The 14,010-nt window shown below is 44.8% G+C and overlaps 1 protein-coding gene across 4 annotated transcripts in view; it reads right to left on the bottom strand.

Moving 5' to 3' along the window:
* The window catches only part of RSPH10B (radial spoke head 10 homolog B), a 232,302-nt gene that overhangs the window by 66,814 nt on the left and 151,478 nt on the right, over positions 1-14,010 (bottom strand). For all 4 annotated transcript variants that reach the window (XM_069210152.1, XM_069210149.1, XM_069210150.1 and 1 more), the window contains exon 17: positions 5,911-6,009. In XM_069210152.1, coding sequence (XP_069066253.1) covers positions 5,911-6,009 — 99 coding nt within the window. The remainder of the gene's footprint in view (positions 1-5,910; positions 6,010-14,010) is intronic.

The raw sequence follows: 14,010 nt of genomic DNA on the forward strand, positions 1-14,010 counted from the left end.
TCGCAGCTTTTCCTGTGGTAGAATGGGTCTTTAAGTTTAAGACCTCAGGAGGCTGCTTTTCAGCCAGGGCATAGCAGATCTTGATACAGAGAACGACCCAGCGCAAAATGGTTTGTTTCTGTACTGCTCAACCTTTTTTAGTGCCCACATAGCCTGTGAAGAGTTGGTTGTCCACCCGTAACTCTTTCGTGCAGTCAAGGTGGAACAACAATTCTCTTTTTGGGTCTCGATAGTGAAGTCGCTCATCCTCTTGAGGGGGGTGTGGAGGAGTGTATAGGTGGGTGGATTGACAGATTGTCCCAAATGGAATGGGGCCACCACTTTTGGACGAAAGGAGGCCTGGGTACAAAGCATCACTTTGTCAGGGAACATGGTAAGAGGAGAGGAATTGGATGATAAAGCCTTTAGCTCACTAACCCCCTAGGCAGATGTTAATGTCACTAAGAAGGCTGCTTTGATGGTAAGATGCCGGAGGAGACAATTGTGTAGTGGCTCAAAAGGAGCACACAAAGTACATGAGAACCAGGTTCAGGAACCACTGAAGCATGATGAAGGGCGATGGGAAAAACATATGTACAAGCCCTTTCAGAAACCTATTTACAATAGGGGACTAAAATAAAGAGGGTTGGTCAGGCAGCCGCAGGAAGGCTGACAAAGCAGAGAGGTAACCCTTAAGAGTCCCCAGATCAAAGCCCTGCTGGGCAAAGGTAAGAATAAAGAGAAGAATATCAGAAAAAGAGGCAGAAAGAGGATCAATAGACTTTTCTGTACAATATTTTACAAATTTTTGCCAGCGGCAGGCATATCTCATTTTGGTGGAGGGACACCTGGCTGCCAGAATAACATTGCAGACTTTGGGAGGAAGTTGGAAAGCTGTCATCTGCGCTGCTCAATCTCCATGCAAGGAGGCGGAGAGTTGACAGGTTCGGGTGGAGAACCCTCACCTGCTGCTGCAACAGAAGATCCTCGTGAAGGGGCAGCCTGATCTGAGGATCAGTGCTCATTTTCATAAGTTCTGGATACCATATTCTCCATGCCTAGTCCGGAGCCACAAGGATTACTTGGGCTTCATCGTCCTTGATCTTCATGAGAATTCTGGGCAGAAGTGGTATGGGTGGAAAGGCTTATGGGAGGCCTGAACTCCACTCAAGATGAAAAGCATCTCCAAGTGATTGCCGCGTTAGACACAATACTGCTGACATTGTGCGTTATCTTCAGAGGTGAACAGATCCAACCAAGGCTCTCCCCACAACTGAAAGAGTCCTTGTGCCACCTCCAAACGGAGACACCACTTGTTATCTGCTAGGCATCGACAGCTGAGTTTGTCTGCCCTGGCATTCAGAGAACGTGCCAGGTGATGAACTACCAGGGTTATGACCTGCTGTACAGCCAAGTCCAGAGACGCCGGGCCTCTTCAGAAAGGTTCCACGACCCCACCCTACCTTGCTTGTTGCAGTATCACATGGCGATGGTGTTGTCCATGAACACCTGTACTAACTTCCCCTTGACAGAGGGACGAAATGCTTTCAATACTAGTAGAATTGCCCAGAGCTTCAGCAAGTTTATATGGAGTCGGGATTCCACCAGAGACCAGAGACTTCTGATCTCTACCGCTCCCAGGTGGCTGCCCCATCCCAAGAGTGACGCATCTATCACTACTGTCAGATTTGGTTGGGGAAGGGAGAGGAGTCTGCCTTTGACCCGATCACGGTTCGTAAGCCACAACTGCAGGTCTTTTGCAGTTCCCTCTGAGATCTGGACCATGTCTGAGAGATTCCCCTGATGCTGCGGCCACTGGAACTTCAGGTCCCACTGCAGAGCCTGCACATGCCCTCTGGCATGATTCACCAGCAGGATACAGGAGGCCATGAGGCCCACCCGCCTTATAGTCATTCTCACTGAAATCCAGGATAGAGGCTGAAACATCAGTATCATAACCTGAATACCCTGGACTCGCAGCTCAGGAGGATAAGCCCGAAATTGCACTGTGTCCAGAACAGCTCCTATAAAGGGAGCGTCTGAGAAGTCAGTTGTGATTTTAGCATGTTTAAAATGAACCCCAGTGAATGCAGGAGGTCCAACACAGTCTGAAGGTGGGAGACGACAGTCTGGGGCAAGCCCACCTTAAACAGCCAGTCATGGAGGTAGGGGAAGACTGACACCCCTGACCTGCGCAGATGAGCTGTGCCCACAATCATCACCTTGGTGAACACCCAAGGGGCACTCGTAAGGTCAAAGGGGAACACGTGAACTGAAAGTGCTTGTGGCCTCCCTTGAACCGCAGGTAACGCATGTGGGCAGGCAGGATCGGGATGTGAAAACATGCATCCTGGTAGTCCAAAGCTACCAGCCAGTCTCCTTGGTCTAGGACAGACAAGATCTGAGCCAAACTGAGCATTTTGAATTTCTACTTTTTGATGAAGAGATTGACGGTTCATAGGTCTAGAATAGGGCGCAGACCATTGTTCTTTTTGGGATCAGAAAATAGTGGGAATAACAACCACTGCCTACTTCTGATATCAGAACCCACTGTCCAGCTCTCTATAGCTCCAACTGTGCACCCATGGTCTTGCAGAACCAGACTAGGAGGGCTTAGAGACTGCAGCTGCCAGGGTGCTGGTGCAAGACGACTTTGGCTACCAGACCCATATGATTGGAATGCACAACGTCCACATCCTCACACTGCTGGGAAAGAATGGTAGTTGACATAGGGTTGGCACAGTGGCAAGCCCCTTCCGTAGAAATGAAAGGGGCAAAAGGCAGAATGGGGGCAATGTGTCTCTGTGAGGCCAAAGGACATGGCCCCAGCCCATGAGTCCTTAAAGCACTCCAGCACCGAGTCTGCCTTCTCTGCCAAAGGGCATGTCCATAAGTTGACCTGGAAATCCCCGAAAAGCCAGATGTTCTCAGCCAGGCGTGGTGCCGTAAGGTCACCATCAACAAAACTGTTTTGCCCACTGAGTCAGTCATGTCCAAACCACACCTAACAGTGAAGTTCTCTGCATCTCTCCCGTCCTTCACTGCTTGTGAGTGGATGGCCCGGGACTCCTCTGGGACCTGTGGCAGCACTTGCACAACTGTATCCCACAAGGTACGGGAGTAACAGCCCAACAGGCATGTGGTGTTCACTCGGATGACAGGTGCTAAACCTGCTTTCCTAGAAGACATTCCTTCGACACACTCCAAAAATAGCCCACAAAAAGTTGAATAAACCTGTCAGAAAGAGACAGAGGGGCAGCTCTTCTCTGAATCAGCGCTAACTGGTGAGTAAAGAAAAGAACTGACATCTGTGTGCCTGGGTGGTGCCTATGTAGGTGACTGAGACATCACATCCGGCGCATGGAACTGAACAAAACCACCAGACTGCATGCAGGGGTACTGCTCACACAAAAGTTTCCGGATCCAGTCTGTCGGCTGGGAAATTCAAAGTTGAGGAATCTGCAGCTAGAAGTCTCTATCGGATGAAAGTTTTTTATTCTGAAGACAGCTTTGATGTTTGCATCATTATGTGAAGTTGGATTGATGGTTATCCAATTTCATGATATTGATAAGGACGTTCAGAAAACACCCGAAAAGATGTTGGTAGTAGGATCCCTCATCTCCATTTTATTTGTGATAACAAAGTGAGAGGTCTATCCCATAATTGTGGTGCCAAACAGTTCAAGCCTAGTCAATTTACAAAAAAAGAAGAGGCGTGATAAAGGCAATATTCACTGTGTAATCCTTTGTTGAGATCCAGATTGGTGGTGGTGGAGTTACATATTACAGTAGTTGCTTGGCAATGTCTTTCAGAAAATCACTGAGCCAATTTCCTGCACTGGTTCTGGGAGTTCTTGTGGGGAACTCAGCCAAAGCCTTTCCCTTTAAGAAATCTCCTCTCAATTTACGGCCTTCCTTTTTAATCTAAACTGTCATCCAACTTCCTGGCAGCCATTCTGCAATAGATAATTGATCTCCCCAGCACTGGAAGCGCTTCCATGACTGTGCAGTGGAGGAGATGCCACCCTTAACAACAAACACGACTACAATATCCAGGAAAATATGCTTCAACCTCTCAATTCATTGAGCAAAATAAATGTTTAACCTCTTAAGATTTGTTAATTGAAGAGGACGACACACTTTCCCTCTCCTTCCCTCACTCTCTTCTTTTTCCTATTTCACCATTACCTTTAATACTTAAACCTGTATACTTTCTGGATTTTTTCCTTTTATGGGAAAACACCTTAAGTGTTCCCTTTTCTTTGACCTGTCCTTTTCCCTTTTTCTTTTTAAGTAGACCCCTCGGTTACACTCTACCCTAACCATGCTCTATATTACTTACTTGCACCCTTCCTGGTTATTTCTCCATTATTTATTTGCCTCCCATTGTAATTACCCAAATAACAGAGTGCACAACTATAGAGAACATCCATTTGGCCAAGATGAACCTTGGCCAAATGTGTTCCTGTGCCAAACGTCTTCTGCCTTTTGGGCCTGAAAAGGAGTTTGGCTGAGAGGGTAACTCCGACAAAGTATCCTCTCTACCAAACCCTCTGTCCGCCCACCTGATACACAGATAAGCAGACCATAGTATCTCAAAGACAGAGCCTATCAGGGCTCCCTCGCGGAGATAGCGCTCCGACGACTCCATGGAGTACGAGCCGTCGGAGTTTTGGCAATTCAACCAGTTTTCACCGTCTGTCACCACGGGCCAAAACTTAGTGTAAGGTTCTGTGAAACCCTCACACCAGGGGCGAGAACTTAAGGCATTAGCTTTTGATTTTTCAAAAAATAAACTACTGCTTCCGGAGTTTGTTTTTGAAAAAAACAAAAACATGCTAAAAGTTTGATGAACGCTGGTCAGTGTGACAGTACTGCCTGTCAAACTTTGAAACCTGACAGGAATCGACGCGAAGGAGGTTCCTGCCAATGATCAGAGATGTTCACGGGGCTGGCAGATATCTCTAAATGGGGAAGACGGGTATCTCGTCAAATATGCAACAGCGTATTTTACACTGTCACCCAGTGCTTAATTTGTGCTTGTTGTTCCCGGTGCTGAGCACTGGCACTTATTTGTGAGGGCCGGGGCTTATTCTTATGCCACTAGGATTTGCTGCGAGCAAAAGACACATACGGGAAAGACGGAAGAAGGAAAAACTAAAAAGCGTCATAAAGGGAGAAAGTAAAAAGTTGCAGGATGAGCTGAAGGGGCAGGGGTGGCTGTAAATGGATTGAAGAGGCCCGAGATGGTTTCAGGATTACGCTGCCTCCGTATTCAGTGCTGGCAGATTTAATTACAGCAGTCTCGTGTTTAAGAGAAGGACTTTCAGCACCGGCACCTCTTTATTTACAAATTAAGCACTGCTGGCACCCTGATGGAGTACAAACTACTCAGCACTCTTAATCAGGCCCGTTGTCCCTGTCAATTGCAGCTCAGGAAGTATTTTGAGAAAGAACACACGTTGTCTTGTCCTGCAAGAAGTCTGTAACTATGCACTTATTGCCTGACTTTCCTTGCTACAAAAAAACAATTACATAGGGACCGTTTTTTCGTGCCATACAAGTTAGGCGAAGAGCTTCTTAATGACAGTTGCAAACATTATTATGACACGAGAGTACATCGACCTGTTAGATTCTTATTAAAATATGAAGATAGAAACCCATCAACTAACTATACATCTGCTGCAATAAGTTTAACCATCATACTTTAACCGGTGCCTCAACGTTTTAATTGGATAAAAAAGTACACCGAGAAAAAGAAAACAAAGTTTAGGATTAGAGAAATTCAGTTACTGCCACGAGTTAGTAGTTAATCCATCATTTCTGCATTTGTGTGTACAACATACTACTGATCCATAGAAAATTCTAAATCCGAGAGGCATAATTTGATGGCAATGTCAGATTGATGACTATGTCAGTTGTTTCACACACCTCTAATTTCTTTGTTTTTTCAGTTGCTGACCCGGACTTGCTTGATGCACTGTTATAGCTGACGAGTGAAGTCTCGTTACTTATTGTTTCAGGATCAGCCTGTCAAAAGAAGCATAATATTTCAGAGGCAGTTTGAATAATATTTTAAAACAATACACAAAGCATGTGAATATTATTTACTCAATTCAGAATTGTAATTTTCTTCAGTTTAACGTTGAAAACTGATTCAACATGAAAGCGGTGCAGTTTGCAAATCAGAAACGTCTTTTGCTGCAGGCAGGAACGGCTCGATCAAGCAAGATGTGTAATTTCGAGCGAAGCAAATAAATAGTCAGAAAAATAAACAACGTCAAAACTTGGAGAGGGTTGAAAATACGCATCCCAAACACCGGACCTCCGATCCTTCCTCTATTTTCCCCAGAATTATTTTATGGAGCATTTGATGTTTGGTTAACTCAGTGTTTTTCAACAAGTGCTTTATGTTTCAAGTTTTTTCCTGACAATTAATTCACATACACATATTGAAGCCCTAATTTCTCCCCGTCTGTTTTCAAGGAGCTATAAAACGTTTTTTTTTTGGTTATTCCCAGTGCTTAATTTGTGCTTGTTGTTTCCGGTGCAGAGCATCGGCACTTATTTTAAAGGGCCGGCGCTTATCCTTCTGTCCCAAGCATTTGATGCGAGCAAATAACACATATGGGAAAGACGGAGGAAGAGAAAACGAAAAAGCGTCGCAATGGGAGAAAGCAGAAAGCTGCAAAAGTGAACTGAAGGGGCAGGAAGTGGCTTTAAATGGTTTGAAAATGCCCGAGGTGGCTTCAGAATTAGGCTGCCTCAGTATTCGTGTTCGCACATTTAATTGCAGCAGCCGTGTGTTTAAAAAGAGGGCTTTCAGCACTGGCACGTTTTGATTTACAAATTAAGCACTGGTTATTCCGGAAATAATATTACTACAATACATCGAGTAATTAGGCACCGTTCACGCAAACAATTTAGCTAAAGAGCATGGAAACAACACAACTGCCTAAAATGCGAGTGGCTGCTGTTTAAGGCGTTTAATTTTTTTGCGCTTTATATTAGAGCAAAATACATCCTTCTGTTGAAAAAAACGCAAGGATATGCTTTGCACTAAATTACTTTTATGCATTTAAAGTAATTATGCATAATTTTATATCATTATTCCAAAATGTTGCACAATTACGCAAACGCAAATAATGTGAATTACATACACACTCAGGGGCAGATTTATCAATCTTTTACGCAGTGCAATGCAGCAATCCACGCGCTGCGTGAAAGGGAAAGGGTGGGAATGCACCGTATTTCATAGTATGCTGTGCAATCATGCCCTTTCCTGGCGCTGGTGAACTTTTGGCTGCATAGCACAAACGCAGGCACACTTCCATCATGTTGCAAGGGTGCCTGCATTGTAGGCAGGATTGTTTTTGTTCAGTAAGGGACACCACCAGTTCTGATAGGCATTCTCCTCTTTCTATGCGTGCTGCAGAATGCACATAGAAAGAGGAAAAAACAAGAAGAAATTAATAATAGTTCTCCTCGTTACACCTCACCCGAGGAAGGCATAGAATTTTGACACATGGCAGGTCTACCACTAAAAGTAAATCTCAGAATGGGACAAAATCCTTGGGTGGAACACCCAAGCTCCACTCATGGAACGCCTCCCTATCCTAGTGTTCTCCTGGTCTTCAGCAGGTATCATGTCATGTGCTAGCACATCCCCCTACAGCAGGCCAACAACATTGTATGGAAACAGTCGGACAAACAGGTGTGTGCTTCTTACAGGAGGCTTACAGAGCTGTTGCCAATAAAGCATTATGAGTTGGGTGAGAGCGAGCATCAGTGAAGGAATGGTTTCCTGAGGGTTGCAATGGCATTCTGGGAGATGGTGAATAGTGCCTTTTATGTCAGAGGGGAAGAGCGAAAATACCGTGCTTTTGGCAATGACAGGGACATTGTTTACCCTGAACCCGTGGTTGCTGATGCCTGCCACTGGCACTTATTTTTGAGCTGTATTCATTATTTTCAATGGATGTTTCCAGAGAGCAAAAAAGCACACAAATTGGAAAGAGAGAAAAACCGTCACAAATGGGAGAAGGCAGGGACCTGCAAGAGCGAGTTCAAATGGCCAGGGAGGCATGAAGTGCTTTTAAGACTATTAGTCTTGACATTTTATGTACATACATTCAATTGCAACAGCTGTGGGCTGGTGAACAGCGCTTCGGACACCAGCACTTTTTCTTTTTACAAATGAAGCACTAGAAAGGGACATCTGGGACTCGTCACGAGGTAGGTCTGGCCTAACGGTGCATAGAATTGAGGAAGCCTTTCCATAAAGCCATGCCACTGAATGGGACATGGATAATATAACCAGGAGACAGTCGAACAAAGAACATGGAGTGGCATAGGGTGTGGCAAAAAGTGAGGATTCCATCATGGCAGATGTGAAACTAATGCTTAGCATAATCAGATACCACCGCATAACTCTGTGCATCTGAGATCCATAGGGAGACAGCTCACTAGGATGTACCAGGCAGTGCCTGCCAATGAAAGAGACAGATGTTCTATGTTAGGTACGCAGAGCAGTGTGAATTCCATAATCTGTCAGTGTTGGTTGAAAAGTCACTCAACACATTCTCAACATTCACCTTTTTCAAGCCAACTAGGAATAAAGTACATTGTCCTGGGTGCCTGTAACCCAGTCTCCATGACCCTAACCGCATACCTGCTGCTCCAGCACAAGTGAGTGCTGAGCACTCCACACCCTATTGACTGGGAAGCACCAGCTACTTATAGCAGATGTGTTTAGCAAATATGGACACCTGATTATATATATACTCGACCCAACCCTTCATAAAATATTTGGAGCCCAATTTCCATTTCCATTCTGTTCTGCCATTCATCTGTGCTCCCGCCGCCCTCCAGAGGGTAGGGTTGACTTGTGTACATACTTGTATCAGCCAAAAACTTAGCTGTAGCTAGCTGTAGAGTGAGTAGGATGGTGGCCCTGGCGGTGTGGTATGCAGTCCACGAAGTCGAATGTCTTTTATCACCAGTGACTACCCTACGCACTAACACTATGAATGCAATTTAAACACCATCCACCCATTCAAACTGTGTTTCAGTCAGGAATGCTAAAGAAGTTCCAGCTTGGTCCATGATGGAGATACGGCCCCAATATGTCTGATACAAATGCTGCTTTGCGGCTCTCAAAGTGGAAGATACTGCAATATTAGATGTCATAATATGTCCACTGCAGACTGGCTGTGCCTACCTATTAGACACTGTGCCACAATGGAAGGGAACCTTTAATTAGATTTTAGATAATTTAATTAAGCTTTTCTGTGTGTATTTCAGTGATCCTTTTGGTTAGCAGTGGGCTTCTAGGTTTGTCACTTCTTCAGTTGAGAAAATTAATCAGGATAGAGGAAAATGGCCTTTGATTGGTTTACTGTCAACTGAAATTGGAAATTGCCCTCTTCTGGTCATCTGTAGTATGTGAGACAGCAGTGGTGGCTGGACTCTGCACTGCCCTAGCCCTTCTGCCAGAAAACCTACAAGTGCTACCATAAATCCTTCAGTGAGGACTATGAAAGCCCAGCCTCCTGTTGGTGGATTAGGGGCTGAGGTTTAGCCTTTACATTAAGAAGGCTCCAGTTCCCCATCTTAGTCTTGGCGCTCTGCCTACTGCGTAGGAATCCGGAATAGCCCTTGCCTGAAAATAAATACCGTATGCAGAATAGCATCTGAATTTAGGAGAATGAGGAAAGGACAGGGCTGGGAACTCTTTAAGGATAGGTCTCTTTCATTCCTCCAATGCCCTTATTACTCCTATTTTTAAGTGCCAACCGAGTCATTGAGTCCTGATATGGTGGCTACAGCATTTTCTTCAGATTGTGGCCAGCCATTCAGATTGTGTGGTTTAAGCTCACAGCGCCACAGAAGTCCGCAATGGGACTATGGCAAGAAATAGACATACATTTTAAACCTAATTAAACTACTCAATGGATTTTCCCAAAAGTATGATTTCTGGGTAAGGATCTAGTTTCTACCAAATATGTTGTAATTCCATCCAGCTGTTTTTTCTGTATTCAATTTTGCTATGGAAAATTGCATATGGAAAACATGTTTTTGGAACTATAACTCCACCCCTTTTTCTTGTCCCCGCTTGATGGATCTCCCAAAACTTTCCATGAAGGAGTTCAAGAGGATGAGACTTTCTTTTGGAGAGTTTTGCAAAGATTTGTCAAAAGGAGCCGAAGTTATGACCAAACCAGAACTATGGAATTGTGGTTCTTACTATAATTGCCTAGTTGCAATTATTTATGTTAAGTGAGAAAAAGCACGAAGAGTAAACCACCCCCCTGAGTCATCAGCAGTGGTGAGTGGCAAAGAGATTCAACTAATTACATTGCCACATCTTTGACAGTTGGTGAATCATATCCACTTTTGTAATGATGTCTTCATATAGCATTGTTTTCCGCTAACAAATGAGATTCTTGAATGCATAATCCTTTCGGTATTACCCTGTGCCACAATGGTAATGCCTCTGTCCACAACTTCACCTATTTAAATCACTGCACCGGCTCACATAGCGCAGTAGTGCTAATATAATCTTGTCGCTAACTAGAGTGATAAACAAAACTAAGGCCAATCTGATTGCATTGAGCATCAGTAGATTTATGTTGTGTATCCTTAATTGATTGTCAAAAGAGAGGCTGCTATCAGACCTTACATGCCAGCCCACCATCTACTTATACCGGAATCTTTCTCTAACAATTCTTGACAATCCGGGAAGTCAAAGACCAATATCTCTAAAATGCTGCTCTCCCATGTCTTCCATATTCAGGGGCATATTTATACTCTTTTTGTGCTGATTAGCGTCATTATTTTAATGCAAATTCAGCACAAACTTAACTCCATATTTATATTTCGACGCTAAACATCTAGGCCCATATTTAAAAATTTTTAGTGCCGCATTTGATTCATTTTTTGACGCAAAAGCGGTGCAAACGTACAAAATACAATTATATTTTGTAAGTTTACGCCGCTGTAGCGTAAAAAAATGACACAAATGCGGTGCTAAAAAAGTATAAATATGGGCCTTAGTGTCAAAATATTGGGGTTAAAGTCATTTTTTGGATGTGTGAAACCACCTTGCGTCAATAAGATGCAAGGTAGGCGGTCCCGTCCCAAAAATGACTCAAAGCCCCTTGTGCCTTATTTATCCTCCCGTGCATAAATGGTGCACGGGGGGGAGACTGGCTTAAATAATGGTGCTAAGCCTGCTTAGCACCATTATTTAAGGGCTGGGTCAGAGCAGGCGTTAGGGGGCCTGTGGACCCATTTCCATGGTCAAACACTATGGAAAGAGCCCACAGGTGCCCACTCCAAGCCCCAGGAATACCCCCAACCACACCGGAGGGAATCTACAGGAAGTTGGACCCCATCCCAGGTAAGAAGGGTAAGTAGAGGTGAGTATTTTGAAAACTTTTTTTAAGTGCCATGGGGGGCCCTGAAATGGGCCACCTTACATGGCACTGGGTGCAATGGCCATGCCCAGGGGACACTTGTCCCCTGTGCTGGCCATTGGGGTGTTGGCATGATTCCTGTCTTTTTATAAGACAGGAGTCCTGTGGTATGGATCGCTTTGCGTCGGACAATGACGCTAGGCTGGGTATCGGCATTTTTTTGCCTCTAACCAGCCTGGCGTCATTTTTTGAGGCAAAACCCCTTCCCCCATACCGCTACTCCCACCCGGCTAACGTCATTTTATCTGACGCTAGCCCAACCATTCCGCAGGCTTGCGGGATTCCAGGGCCCAGCTGGAGCTCAGGAATGGCGCAAGCCGGCACTATACTTTTTGACGCAAAACTGCCTTTGCGCAGTTTTACGTAAAAAATATAAATATAGGCCTAACTCTGTTGACTGCTCAGCCTTTAACAACAACAACCAAGGGAATAGCTTCAAGAGGGGTGCTTGTGGTGTTACACCCCCCAATAAATGTATTTTCTTATAAATAGTTAGGTACAGGTGCTCTCAGTTGGGTACTGTGAAATGTCAGTTGGGTTTCACAAGGAATGTTCACATACACACAGACAAAAACGCACAAACACTCTCTCCCTCTCTGTTTTGAAAGTCCTCAAATATTGGTTATTCTACAAAATATTGTTTTCTCTCTTAGTACTCCTACCAATCTGCACTCCTCTCTCTTTCCACCGCCTCTTAAGCCCATTCTTTAGAACCCTGCTTGTGGTATAATGTATTTAAAGATTGTGCACCAGCCTGATTGCCGGAAAATTGGAAGTATAATCCCGATGCCCCTAGTCTTACTGGCTAAGCTTCGCCCCCATAACAACTCTAGTACTGGCCTAGATGCTGTAATCCGTGAACTCTTAGTATTTATTAAAATGATCACCTTGATATAGTTGCCAACATGAGGCCTGAGTCCCACCAGCCTCAGACAACCTGCAGTCTCCCATCTGCTGGAATAAAGGACCCTTTGCACTCTTTTTTTAGGAGACAAAATGCCTCCTCTGCTGTTATATACTGTTATACAAAGGGTTTTTAGGTTGAGCGCGCAAGCGCTTTACGACCTGTTGTAAGTGTTTTGTGGGCATTTAACCATGCCCACTTCACGCCCATCACTTTCATTAGTTCCTGGGCTTGCCTTTCAGAAATCCTTTGATATAATTGGTCAATGCTTTACGTTTGTCCCGCCTTGGGGCAGTTTTGATACCGCCTTGCAGACTGACCCTGTTACATAGATTACTGTATGAGTGCCGATATACTTCAGTGTGGGCAAACTATTTTTTTCATTTGTCTCTCCCCTTTATGCTCCATGGCGGCCATGTGGTGCTCCTACAACAATGGGACCACCACCAACACATTCAGCACGACACACTCTGTTTAGGTCATCTCTGGGTCCCCACACTAGGTTAGTTGGGACCCCAAAATAATAACCCCTCCCACCATTCAGTGTCTTTTTAAGCACTCTAGTGGCTAGAACTTTTGTTTTACAGCTGACAGTAGTTTTTTGTTTGCATTTTAAGGCTCCTTTTATGCACATCGGGATACCACTTTCTTGCATCAGCAAGAGACCCATTGCATTGCAAATGTATGTTGAACGTGTGTTTGTGCACACATGTGGCTGCCCAGGTAAACTTGCGGTTTATGTTATGTGCCGCTTGTATAGTTTTTGTTGTTATTATTTGAACCTTCGGAAATCAGCGTTCCAAATTATTGATACGAGAATCACGTGCTTGACAAAGAAGGCCACTCAAAGGGTAGCTTTGCTTTTTATTATGAGCGTGTTTGTGTGTATGCCTCTCTTCTTTAAGTTATGTATTTAAGTAAACCCCTGAGGAGGGTAGGCGTATGCACAAAGAAATACAAATGTTTGTATGCTTTATTCTACCTCTGTACATAAGCCATCTGCTGGCTGCGCTTTTGTATGTGACGCAGTTACATGTGTACTGTTTCACTTGTGCGACTACTGCCTTTTATTCATCCCATACTTGGGAGCTGTACTCCTGCCTTCCTGCTTCCATCTTTTAAACTCCTATTTGCTGCACATTGCATGCCTTTTGCCTCGAATGTGTGGCCTCACCATTCTGCCCCATTATTTTAAGACTGTCTCTGTCTGCCCTGACCTGTTTTGGCCAGGTAATACACTCCCCGCGCGCACAGCACCACCGAGCCGTGCCCGTGTCTCCCCCTCTCCGCCCTCGCTGCTTCTAGGGATCGAGGCCCTCCTGGACCCAATCCACTAGAGTGTTTTCTCTGGTTTGCCTCTCTGTCCATTCCTCTGCGATCTTTTTACTTTCTTTCTGGCATTCTTGCAATTTTTATTCTGCTTTTTTCTGTTTTTCTCTGCTTTTTCACTCTTTGTCTTTTTCACCTTTTTTAACTTTTGTGCCTTTTTGTCCTCTTTCACTTTCCCAAGTTCTGCGCCTTTTTCCCGCTCTCTCCCGCTCCCCTGCCCCTCCGCGCCCCCATTCGCCCGCGCCTCCCGCCTCCCAGCTGCTCCTCCCTCCCCCTCCCTTCTTAATGGCAGTCGCTGCGTGCTAAGGTGAATGTCTCCTG

The sequence above is a fragment of the Pleurodeles waltl genome, chromosome 10 (genome assembly GCF_031143425.1).
Source record: "Pleurodeles waltl isolate 20211129_DDA chromosome 10, aPleWal1.hap1.20221129, whole genome shotgun sequence".
In the NCBI taxonomy this organism is placed as follows: Eukaryota; Metazoa; Chordata; class Amphibia; order Caudata; family Salamandridae; genus Pleurodeles; species Pleurodeles waltl.